This window comes from Uloborus diversus, chromosome 10 (genome assembly GCF_026930045.1).
Source record: "Uloborus diversus isolate 005 chromosome 10, Udiv.v.3.1, whole genome shotgun sequence".
NCBI lineage: Eukaryota > Metazoa > Arthropoda > Arachnida > Araneae > Uloboridae > Uloborus > Uloborus diversus.
The window spans coordinates 8,445,835-8,458,222 of NC_072740.1; the positions used below are offsets into that span (position 1 = coordinate 8,445,835).

Consider the following 12,388-nt stretch of genomic DNA (forward strand, 5'->3'; position numbering starts at 1 on the left):
CTATGTTATTTTACTGAAACGAGACGAAAGAAAGAGGAAAAAAAATGATGTATTTTCTTAAGATAATGAATTTATGAATATGGACTTCACTAATTATTTTTGTCACTTTTTATGTTATTTTTTTATTATCAAAAATCAGTTTGAAACAAATCTGTTTCACTTGATTTACATTTTCATCACTCTAAACTAGTCTTTCAGGATATTAATTGCAGAAAAGGCATAAGTCCAAATTAAAAAAAAATTTTTCTTGATTTCAGTGACGCAAATGAAAAGTAATTTAAGGTAAGGTAATGATCCTACTTGTGGCTAGATTAGTCATAAAAATTTTCATAGAATTTAGTTCATTTCTGAATCAAAAAATCACTTTTTATTGATTACTGAAAAGTTGTATTAGTTGGACTTATTCCCGTCTGAAATAATCAATTCAACTATGAAATAGAAAAAACAAGAAAACAAAAATACCATTAATACACCAAACGACCACCAGTCTGCAGCAGTAGTATGCCCTTTTCGATTTATAACTTCTGGCGCCATGTATTCAACAGTCCCACAAAATGAGTATGCTTTTTGATCACTAAGAGCTTCTTTACATAAACCAAAATCAGTGAGACTAATGTGCCCATCAGCATCAAGGAGTATACTGTAAAGAGAATATGCTTGAAAGTGTCCAAGGTTTATAAAATATTACTGCAAATATAATTACAACATTTCAATGAGATGAGGAATTTCATTTTTCATTTTGAATAATTTCTATTTATTAATATTTAACGATACAATGAATTTTCAACGTTAAATATTTAAAGCTTTCTCTTTCATAAACCTCTGCAATAAATAAACTTTTAAAAAAGAGTTCATTTGCTACACTCACAAAGCGATGGATGAAATTGATTCGTCTTTTCTTCTTTTTTTGTAACCAAAGAAAACTGATGCAAAGAAAAACCAATCCAGACACAAGTTTTGTGTTTAGGTGAATTTCAGATGGCAAACTATATCAGTCATTCTACCATACGAAATATTGTAATTGCAAATGTATAGTTTGTACAATACACCACTGATAGAGAGACTGGATTCAACTATGCACAGCCATTCTGCACAATACCTTTTATGAAACATTTGTTTACCATGTTACCAATCAGCCACTTTTGAAAAAATACATTACATTAAAAGTATTTTTAATAAATTGAAAAACAATAAAACAAATAATAATAAAGGCAAACAAAAAATCTCAAACCAAATTAACTATGGCAAAACTATGAGCGACTCAATCCGAGAACATGACTTATGAACAAACAATCAGTCTGGATTGATACCAAGCTGGTTACTGATGCACTGTGCCATTATAAGAAAAATCTATTGGCTTAAGTGGTACTTAGGAAGAACAAAATATGATTCTATAGGTAATGAATTCACTACAGCACACATCATTTTGTAAAGAAACATAAACAAAAATGGACTGTCCTGGCTTTTTGACATTAAAATACAAACATATCCGTCACAGAGTCAATACTATTGCAGTATACTAAATCATGTTCCTTAGAATAAAATCTATGAATTCATTATGTTTGCATTCAAATATTAAATTACAGAAATGATTCTATTCAAGTAGCGTATATCACGAAAATGGGGTGCCATTAAGACTGACTACCATGTTACCACTGCAGTACCAACAAACCTGACTATCTTAACATTTTTTGCCTTTATGACAAGATTTTAATTGTTAGTTATAAGTTTTTATCATTATGTGATGTAGGAAAACACGGGTAAAATAAATCACTTAAAACCTATAATTACACAAAACTGCAGGTGACGGGAAAAACCTGATTGAATATTTGAAATCAGCATCAAAAATTACCCTAGAAAAATCATAAATGTTTCATTAAACAAAGTCTTTGTTTACCAGTCTATTAGTTTTTATCATTAAGTGGTACAGGAAATCATGGGAAAAAACAAATAAGTTAAAACCTATGATTACACAAAAACTGTGGGTGATGAAAAAATTCCAAGTGAATATTTGAAATCAGCGTCAAAAATTACCCTTAGGTCAATATAAATGTTTCATGTAACAAAATCTTTGTTTACCAGTGTAATCCCCCGCAGTGAAGAATAACCAAATGTGATTACTTTTTAGATAAGACAACCACTCAAACATGCATTCTTGGCCAAACTTAAGCTGATGCGCCGACTGGTAAATATATAGAGGCCTTAAGATGATCTGTTGAAAATTTTCTTTACTTATCATTGGTATTTTAATTTCTGATACACATTAAATTGCAATAATTAAACCTAAATCCCCACCTTTTTTTTTTCACAATTTGTAGAAATGATCAAATATTTTGGCAGAAAGTGGTAGTTGTGTACTGAAAAAGTGCTCATTTTCGCAAACTGTAACTTTTGCGGAAATGAAAATATTGGTGATGTTATAAGATTAATTTTGCAATATTAAATAAAATTTCCCAAATTTCATACATACAAAACTGGAAGTAGGTTGTGTATGTAAAGATGAAATATTTTGCAAGGCTTAACTTTTTGCAATTTCGACGAGCTCGCAAAAATCACAAAAATTAAAGCCTAGCAAAAACAAGTGCTTTTACATTATATATTACTAAATGATTAAATAATCAAATTACTTCAATTTCACATTACACTTACTTTTCTGGCTTCAGATCCCTATAAATAATTCCTAAACTATGCAGGTGATCTAATGCAAGGGCTAATTCAGCAAGGTAAAACTTAACATCTTCTTCAGTAAACATAACCTAATATCAAAATTGTAAGTGAATATTATTGACAGCAGTTATCAAAAGAACACAAAACATTCACTAAAATTCTTTCAAAAATATAGCAATAACTAAATCAACAAGGAATGATTGGTAATCAAATAGAAAATGTTTCAAAAGAGTTAAACTGAGTTGAAACAATAAAGTTAAAGAACATATAAAGGTATGAAGTACAAAAAAAGCATCAAACATGTAGCTAAAATGTACATGCAATTGGAAAGCATATTTTAGCAAGGCATTAAGTAGAGGATGATTAATTACTAGGGACATAATCAAGGAGGATATTAGAATAATGCACCTTGGTATGCAAAGAAAATTATAAATAATCTACAACTTGAAGCTAAATTCAAACTTTTTTCCTCAAAACAAAAACAAATTTGCATAACGTGTCAACTGAAAGTGTGAACTGAAAATTAAGTCTAAAAGCAGAAACAGGAAACAATTACATCATATGTTAGGAGCATAAAACATTCTCCGATACAATGGCAACAGAGAAAAAATATCCATTTCAGCACTTTGCACACACACTTCAAATCAGTCTTCTATGGAAAAATATACTAGTGGTGAACATTAACATATGAAACAAGAGCAAATTATTTTAACACTTTACATAAATTGATGCTTTTCTTCACATATGTTCTTAGTTTTTATATGTTCTTAGTTAGTAGGTGCACACAAAATGATATTTAATTCAGAAAAAAAAGCAGCTACCATATGAGGCCGTAAGAAGCAAAGGGATGTCAGTGGACTTTTTAAAGTTGAGTAAACAAGTTTAAAGATCAGATCCTGACTTTCAGTGATTTTTTTCTCTTCTAATTCATGCTGTATAGCAGCACCCACCAAAGCTATTAGTACCATTTCCTGCCCTAAAACAGAAGATAGGCTCTTCTACCATTTGTACTGATTATCTCCAAACTTTTAACTTTGGCACTTACCATCCTTTAGCTTCTTACTGCATCACATGTGAAAACAAATTAATAAGTGAAATTCCTCTTTCGAACGTGTATTCAATGGAGACTTGTAATTACATTTTAATTATTAGTATGAAAGGAATAACATAAAACTACAGAAATTGGAAACAATGAAGGAATAAGTCATGTGCTTGTTAAAGAGAAATTGGATTGGAATTTTTAAACAAAAATAATTTTTTGCAACTAAAATGCTTTTGACTACTATGGAGAAAATTACATGAAAAACTCTCCTTTATTACTAGTTATAATATTTCACAGGTATTATTGAATACTTGGGAAAGAGCAAAAGCGGTATTAGCAGATTAAAATGTCATTACAAGCACTAGCAGCTTGTGGGTCATTTAAATAGACTCACAAAAAAAGGAAAATTAAAAATACAAACAAGATGAACTTTAACGATATTTTTAATATTAATTTTTGTAACTTATTTTGAATCCCTCTTCCCAAAATAAAAAAACAAATCAATAATGTTTTCATTCAATTTAAAGTAAATTTTCATCCGGACTAACTGGGACCAAAGGCAATCAGGATGATGAAAAATTCAGGTAATCCGGATTGTATAGGTAATAAACTACTCAAAATCCTAAATAAGCAGACTTCACAAGCATTACAACACAAAACCGTAGGTTGCAACAAAATTGTATTGAACTGCTTTAACAGCTTTTTTAAAAATCAACACAATTTTTCACATAATTTCTTAACAAAGAATTAGGCCCCTGTCTTATGATTTAAACATGTGTGTTGTTTGAATAAAGCATGGTCAATGTAACGCTTTATCATCATAGATTAGATAATGTGGTGCTTGATAGTTTAACATAATTTATTGCACAATCTATGCAAAAAGAGGCTGTACACTTAACTAAATTAAAAAGCAAATGTTCAGCATACTTATACTAATGTTTATGCTATAATAATTTAAAACTATTTATGTGGACCTAAAATTTTTAAAACCACTAGAGATTTGTTCCGGATAACATGGAGTCCTGGATAAATGAGAATCCCAAAAACAGAAATCTACTGTATTATGCAAAAAAACTCAAAACTTTCTTAATGTTTAATAAATTTTGTGCTTTAAAGTTGAATGTAAAAGTTGACATCATTTGAGATGACTCAAAACTTATTTTTAAATGAAAAAAAAAAATTGAGTGGGTACTGATTTGCCTTGAGTTTAATTAAATTAAGAATTGGTGACCTGACACAAAAGGTTTGTGCAAACAAACAGTACTTAAAATTCAGTAACTGTCTTTGAGAAGGCACTGAAAAATGTTATATAATTTTGAAGAAGTAATACAGACGTCAATTCCAACATTGTTAAAATACATTATATTTAACACTAAAGAAAGAAAAATTTATTATTCTGTGAATTTCTAAGATATCAACTCGTCACAAACATTGTTGCAAAATTTCTCAAGCATACATCGTTATAATTTTTAAGTTATGTAACACAAGGGCGGATCCAGTTTCGTTTCTGGTTTTGGAGTAGTTAGTATCGGAAGGGGGGTTAAAGTGCAATTTTTGGGGCACAATTAGATGAAACGGGGTCAAATTTTTGAAACACAACTCTCCAAAACTCAGATTTAGGCTGCATTTGGTCGCTTGGGGAGGGGGAGGGGAGGGAGTCAGGACCCCATGATTCCCTCTCTTTTTTTGGAACCATGCTTGATGTCACACACTTTGTACTCATAATACCACTTTTGTATGATATGGCTATTCAACAGCACATCAGAAAAACACAATAATTTAACAACTTTAATAATAAACCATTGGTTAAAATTATTGTAAAACAAAAAAAGTTAGAACATCAGAAAATTCAGTAATTTAGAAAAGAAAAACTTATAAATTACTTCTTTACTAAGTCTGGTAAATAGATCTCCTCCTTTTAAGAAGTCCAGGATTAAATATAATTTCCCTTCTGTTTGAAAGGCTGAAAATAAATAGTATTTGTATTAAAAATGCTTTCCCAACTTGATGTATACAGCATAACCTAAACAGTCACATATCAGAACAGTAATCCATTTACACTTACCGTAATGCAATTTGACAATAAATGGATGTCGAATATCAGCTAGGATGTCTCTTTCCATTTTTGTTCGCATTCTGTCTCTAACTACAAAATAAATATTGTTTATTTTGTTATTGTTCTAAAGTTTTAAAATGTTTTGTAACAAAGTCATCAAAAGGAAAAACAAAAAATACATTTAAACATACATGATGAATTTTAAATATAATTCTTGCAAAAATGCCTAACTTAGTTTTTTCAACTCATCAGTAAAACAACATTAGCAATATTTTTCAGATTTTACAGCATTGCTTTAAAATTTAAAAAAAAAAAAAATCAACATAAAATTCTTTTTGTTCCTTTCAAAGTAATGTGCAACAACTATGACAACAAAAACTTTTTTCATTTCAGGCATGCATTTTTGAAATGAATAACTACAGTATAACTTCGATTTAACGATTTCCTCAATTTAATGATACACTTCACTGGTCCGGATTCGATTGCATTGAATTTCTATGTTCCTTGAGTTAACGATATCCTTGATTTAACATTAACTTTTTCCAGTCCCTTGACAATTGTTAAACTGGTGTTATACTGTATATGGTTTGTCAATCTACTAATATGATAGCATGATACCAAGTTTAAAGAAATAATCATATTTATAACAACAACAAATTAACAAATTAAAATCATTTTATCGAGCAATTTACAAAAACAGAAACCAGAAAAATAACAAATTGTAAAAATATCCAATAACTAATGGGAAAATATAAGAAATCAACGACCACTTAAGACTTTTAAATATAATGAGAAATCATGAAAGAAGAATTTTGAATGCAACTGATGTAGCAATGAGGGGCACAAACAACTCCAGAGTCACTCTCATCAAGACTTTAAGCCTTTTTATGTTAACTTAAAGAAAACGATAATAAGAGTTGGCTGTCAAACAAATCCATAGGATAGAGTGAGCCTAAGATTGAAACAAATTGTGATCAATTCAGGCTGAATGCAAATAAAACAAGGTACAGCAGGACCCACTACAGGCTGATTTTACCGCTGTTTTGTGATACCTTCACAAAAATCTTATTTTAATATCTGTACTTTCACAAAAACCAAGAAATAAAATCAGCAGCTTCACAAAACTGAAAATTGGCAGTCACAAAACAATATTAAATAACAGAATTTCTTAAAAAATACCAAGCACTTTTCATAATGTACTCAAAAGGACAAAATAACTTTTCTGAGTCAGAAAGGACATTTTAAGTATTCCTATAGTCTTCAACTATTCCAAGAAAATGACCCCGCAAGCGAAGAAAAGTGCGGTTCAAGTCATGAAGAGAATTTCTTATCATTATCTAGCTTTCAATCATAAATTTGAGTGTTGAAACATGCATATTTTTCTGGGAAAGTTTTGTTTGAAAAAAAGTCAGTGCCAACAAATACACAGGAAACAATTTTCAAATGTCAGAAATCATGGTACAGCTCAAATTCTGAAGGTTAGTGTTGTAAAAATAAATATATATTCAAAAAAAAAAGATGCAGATAATACCTAAACTAGAAATAATACCTTTTAATGTAGCTTTCTTTAAGACTTTCATAGCATATAAACTACCAGAATCTGGACCAACAGTCTTTTTGACTAAAAATACCTAAAATAATACATTTTTGGAACATGTTAATTACTAATGAAATATAGTTTAGTACAAAATATGTAACTGCTTTTTTATCACATGATATGATATTCATAGTAATAAATAAAAATAAAAATAAACGAAAAAAATCTATAAGCTAATCACTTACATTTAAAAACTACGTTAAGCATTTAAAAGTATTTTGTTAATAAGACTCAGCAACGCTAAGCCCATCTCTTTTGCTGTAAGTATTCCCACTTCTGTTCGAGTATGTCCCAGACTAGCATGTTCCATATACAGACTCAAGCTATTCAACTATGTAATTATAGTACCAGAAAATAGTTGATAAGCTTGATGTCTAACCTACCTGGTTTCACAAAGAATCTCTCTTACTGCAACTACTTCTTGAAATCAGATACTTGCACTAATTTGATTTCAGAGTCAATTAGCCATTGATATTATGTATTTTAAAAAATGCCCCCCCCCCCCTGTTCCCTGTTGGGGATATATCAACAGAAATAGAACATAAAACATGATATACACTGAAAAGGAATTCTCAAAGCACCATCTCTTCCTCCTAGCATGTAATATTTGGTACGTTATGATACTACTAAATATTGTACAGTCAAATAATTTTAAAAATCATATATACATAATGAGTCAAGTATTTAAATTTTATTTTTCTTTAAATGTTTGAAATCATTTTAAGATAATAGCCATTATAAGAAAAGGTCTATTAATGCATTAAATTAATTTTCATGAAAATACCTTTCCGAATGAGCCTTGGCCAAGAACTTGAAGAAGTTTAAACTGATCTGGAGCCCCTTTAGGGTAGCCTTCTTTTGTAATGTTGGTCAGTTCAATTTCATGTAGGCCTTCCACTACCTCATTTGTATCCATGTCTTCAGCCTAGATAGAATTTCAATACGTAAATAGCCTTTTATTTACAAATTAACTAAATTAAAAAGGAGTTTTTGACCCTATATTTGTATAAAAATATCATTTATTACAAGACCCCAAAAGTAAGGATGATTTTTACAATACCAAATATTTTCAAATTATTTTTTTAAGCCAGTGGTGTTCAAACTATGACCTGCAAAGCTGATCCGTGTAGTCCATTGTTCCGTTTGAATGTTACAAATTAAAAAGCATGAGAAATGACAATGTTACAAATTTTCAGAAATTGTTTTCTGAAAAACAATTGCAATTAATAAAAGAAGCATTAGGTGCTGATAACAACAATTATTGGTTTTTAATTTTCTTTCCTTTTCAATATTTTCCCATTTTATTTTAAAAATTTTATTTTAAATTTTTTTGTGTTTGCTATCTTAATACACTCACTTTAATATGAGGTGTGACCCTTTGGTAGAAAAATGTTGGGCATCCCTGTTCTAAGCTATACATAGCTTCTCACATTTAATGAAAAAATCTAACTTTTTTTAAACTTATTATTTATAGATATTTGCAGTACAAACAATACATTTGAAATAAATCAAGGTATGCAACGAATTCGCAAAGAAATAAAAAGATAAATGGATGATTTTTTTTGGGGGGGGGGAGGGAATATTTATCAATTAAATTCTTATTAATTTTTTAGTCATTTCATATTCTTAATCATTTGACCCATCTAGCCATTCTATTGTTTAGTGGAACCAGCAAAAGAGTATTTTTTTTTTTTTTTTTAATTACTTACTTGAGGAACATCATCAAAAGTTTCATCTGCTGCCATATTATCAACTTGGGGAGTCTGAAAAATAGCAGTGAAATAGTAGGTTAAAACAATAAGATAGCAAGTAGTAGGGATTAAGATACAAACATATAAAATTGTCCTTAGGAAAATTGCAATAAAATTTCAACAGAAAAACAATACATGAAAAATTCATGTGGAAAATAAGATATACTGCTGTGCTAAGCACAAACATCATATCAGCACTTTTTATCAAAATTGAGTAATATTCATGAGGTGGTTCTTTAACGTATTTTACACACACTATATCACCAAAAGTATTGGGACCTTTTTAAAAATTCACATTTTTACAGATTTCTTGAAAAATAAGAGACCAATTGAATGGATCAGTGGATAAAGGTGTTAACTGAAACTTTCTTGAAAAAGAGTTTTGTTGATGGAAGCAGACATTAAATGATTATTTTTCATATTAGCTAACATTGGAAGTCCTATTATGCGTATTTCCAGAGATCCTGGATGATAAACAGGCCCCCATATAAGGGGGAAAGTAGGGGCTCAAGCCCCCTTTAAAATTAGACTTCCTTGCTTTTGGTACTTTTTTCTTTGCAAAAATGAAAAAACATTTCTTTTCCAGCTTATAGTGAATAAGTTATTAAAAATATCAAATTTTAATAACTCTAATCTGTACTGAAATCGTGTTCTATGGGGAAAATATCCTGCTAAACCATGGGGAAAATATCTGAGCCCCCCCCCCCTTAAAATTTTCCATATGGGCACCCATGAGAAAACCGCTAGTTTTTTAGAGTGGTTAAAAGTGTTTACGTACATTTCAACATATGATTTGGTGAGTTAACACCTTTATCCACTGACCCTTTCAATTGTTCTGTAGCCTTTGTAGTACAGTGCAATTAGACATGAACCTCAACATCCAAAGTAAAAGTTTCCCGTCAACTCCAAATTGTTGTATACTGTCCACATATTGTTTGGTAAAAAGTTACACCGTTTTCAGCGTCGGGTTTTGGGGGGAGGGGGGGGGAAGAAGTTGGTAAATTAGTAGTTTTTATCAGTTTTTTCGAAATATTTAGAAAACTATGGTGTTTAGCGTGAAAAGTGCAATATACAAAATAATCTACACTAAATTACGAACAAAATGGTCCTAAACATTATTTTGTTATGTGAACGGTTCCAGAGTTACGGCTGGTGTAAAAGTAGAAAATTTTCGCATTTTAAAGATTTTTTGGAAAATGCAATTTTAACTACTACGTAAACAGAAATAACTAAGCAATTTTATTAAAAAGTAATATTGTACAATCGTATTCTAGTCTAAAAGAAACTAAGAGGCACCACATGGGGTTTGAAACGTAGAAATACTGGGAACGAGAACCGGTTTTCTGCAATTTGCGTGAACTGTGATAAAGCACTTGAAGTTAGTTTCAAGAAAGATTGAGAACAAAAGATTCACAGATACACTTGAAAAGAAAGTTAGCTGTTCAGTCTCTAGCCTCTATTACCAAGTCTATGACAATTAACAACACCACTGTATGTGAACCCTAATACCAGGGGTTTTGTGATTCGAAATTTTAGAAAATTCCAAAACTTTTGGGTTGACAACACATTCTTAAACTGAAAAATTATTTTAAAAAAAAACTTTAAAAATAATTTTCATCCATGATTTAAATGATTTTTGTATGCATATTTGAAAAGTTTTTACTGGGGAAGGAGAAGGATTTAGCTTCCTCATACTTTCAGAAAATTTCACACTGCCTTCAAAAAAATTTTACTGGAGTCCACGTGCACTCTTGCCTAATACTCTCTCACATCGGATGGTGTGCACGGTAAGAAAATATGAGAGACTAAGAAATACTGTCGAACACGCTTAAGTGAATAGCCATTTTGCCACGAAAAAATATTCTAATAAGCGGGATATTCCAAAAACCGAGATAAAAATAACCACATTACATTGGTTTGGTACACTGAAAATGTATTATATTAAGCGGGATATTCTTTTAGCCGATATTCTAATAAGCGGGTTCGACTTTATTTTAATTCGAATTACGTGCATATCCTCCACCCTTGTTCGACAAATCAGGTTTGATAAGGAAGGGGAGCAAATCTCCTAGTGGTGTCTGTTTTTATTCCAGATTCAAATGAATCATCGGTCACCCCTTATTTAGAAAAAGCATCCTATATCATTGATGAAGATCACCTTCTTCATCGTGTTTTCTGACGTTTCGCAGCTACCTTCAGACAGATTTGCGAGCAATACATAAATTCCGTAATTGCTCATTATAGGCCAGCAACTTGTTTTTCATGAATACGAGCAAGGAACCACAAAAGATGAAGAACAATTATGTAGATCACGTGCTACTACTAACATTTAAGTCAAAGTTGAAGACTCAATCGATGTAACTATCAACCAAAGTGAATTTCTAGCTAACACTAAGAACAAAATGGGCCTAATTTCTCTCCTGACAATGTACTTGCAAAGAAGCAGTTGCACAGTTTATCAAGCATCGGGTGACGATGACTTATTTATAGTTTTAACAGCGATCGATAAAGCTAAGAATGGAGTTGAAGCTTGTGTGATCGGTGATGACATGGACTTATTAGTCTTGTTGAATGTTCACACACCATCAGAAAACAAATTGAAAATGGTGGTACCAAAGAAAGGCAATCAGCAGGAGAAGGTGTGCACTGTTTTGGACATTCAGCGAAGAATTGGAGATATGAAGGGTGTACTCTTTGCAATATACCCCTTCACAGGATGTGACAATGTACCATCTTTCTACAAGAAGGGAAACATTTCACCGTATAGGAAAGTGTAAGCCAACAACGCTCTTCGTACGAAGCTTCTAAATCTTTAACGATTCCAAAGCTGATCCCAGAGTGGTGGCTGACGCAGGAAAGTATTTCTTTCTTGCGATGTTTGGAGCAAAGAATACTGAAGATCTAGATAACTTTCGCTACCAGTGGTACTTGCAGGCTATTGCAAAGCAGCCCATACATTCATTGTTCACAAGTTGGCTTACCACCCTCACTTCAACAGCTACCAGGCAGCCTTCATATAGAACCTACCACCAGGTTCAGCAGCGGCTGGATGAGGAAAGGAATTTACCTCCAGTGGGGGTGGAAGAAGATTGGTGAATGCCTGAGACCAATTATAACAATGCCTTTTGCAACTCCCTAGGAATTACTTTCCCTCATAGTGCGCATTTAAAAAGCCGAATGCGTCCATAACTGCGAGTGCAGAAGTAGTGGTCTAAACTGCTCAAGTATGTGCAGTAATTGCTCAGGTCTAGGAAGTAATAACAGGGGCACTAATA

The 12,388-nt window shown here is 31.3% G+C and overlaps 2 protein-coding genes across 2 annotated transcripts in view; one reads left to right on the forward strand and one right to left on the reverse strand.

Annotated features, from left to right (window-relative positions):
* LOC129231599 (nuclear receptor-binding protein-like) overlaps positions 1–12,388 on the forward strand; it is a 95,339-nt gene that overhangs the window by 58,771 nt on the left and 24,180 nt on the right. The window lies entirely within an intron of this gene.
* Positions 1–12,388, reverse strand: part of LOC129231597 (ribosomal protein S6 kinase 2 beta-like) — a 31,360-nt gene that overhangs the window by 13,198 nt on the left and 5,774 nt on the right. The window contains exons 3-9 of the mRNA XM_054865956.1: positions 9,072–9,125; positions 8,147–8,287; positions 7,315–7,396; positions 5,775–5,855; positions 5,593–5,672; positions 2,650–2,756; positions 463–640 (exon numbers count right to left, since the gene is read on the reverse strand). Of these exons, the coding sequence (XP_054721931.1) occupies positions 463–640; positions 2,650–2,756; positions 5,593–5,672; positions 5,775–5,855; positions 7,315–7,396; positions 8,147–8,287; positions 9,072–9,125 (723 nt within the window). The remainder of the gene's footprint in view (positions 1–462; positions 641–2,649; positions 2,757–5,592; positions 5,673–5,774; positions 5,856–7,314; positions 7,397–8,146; positions 8,288–9,071; positions 9,126–12,388) is intronic.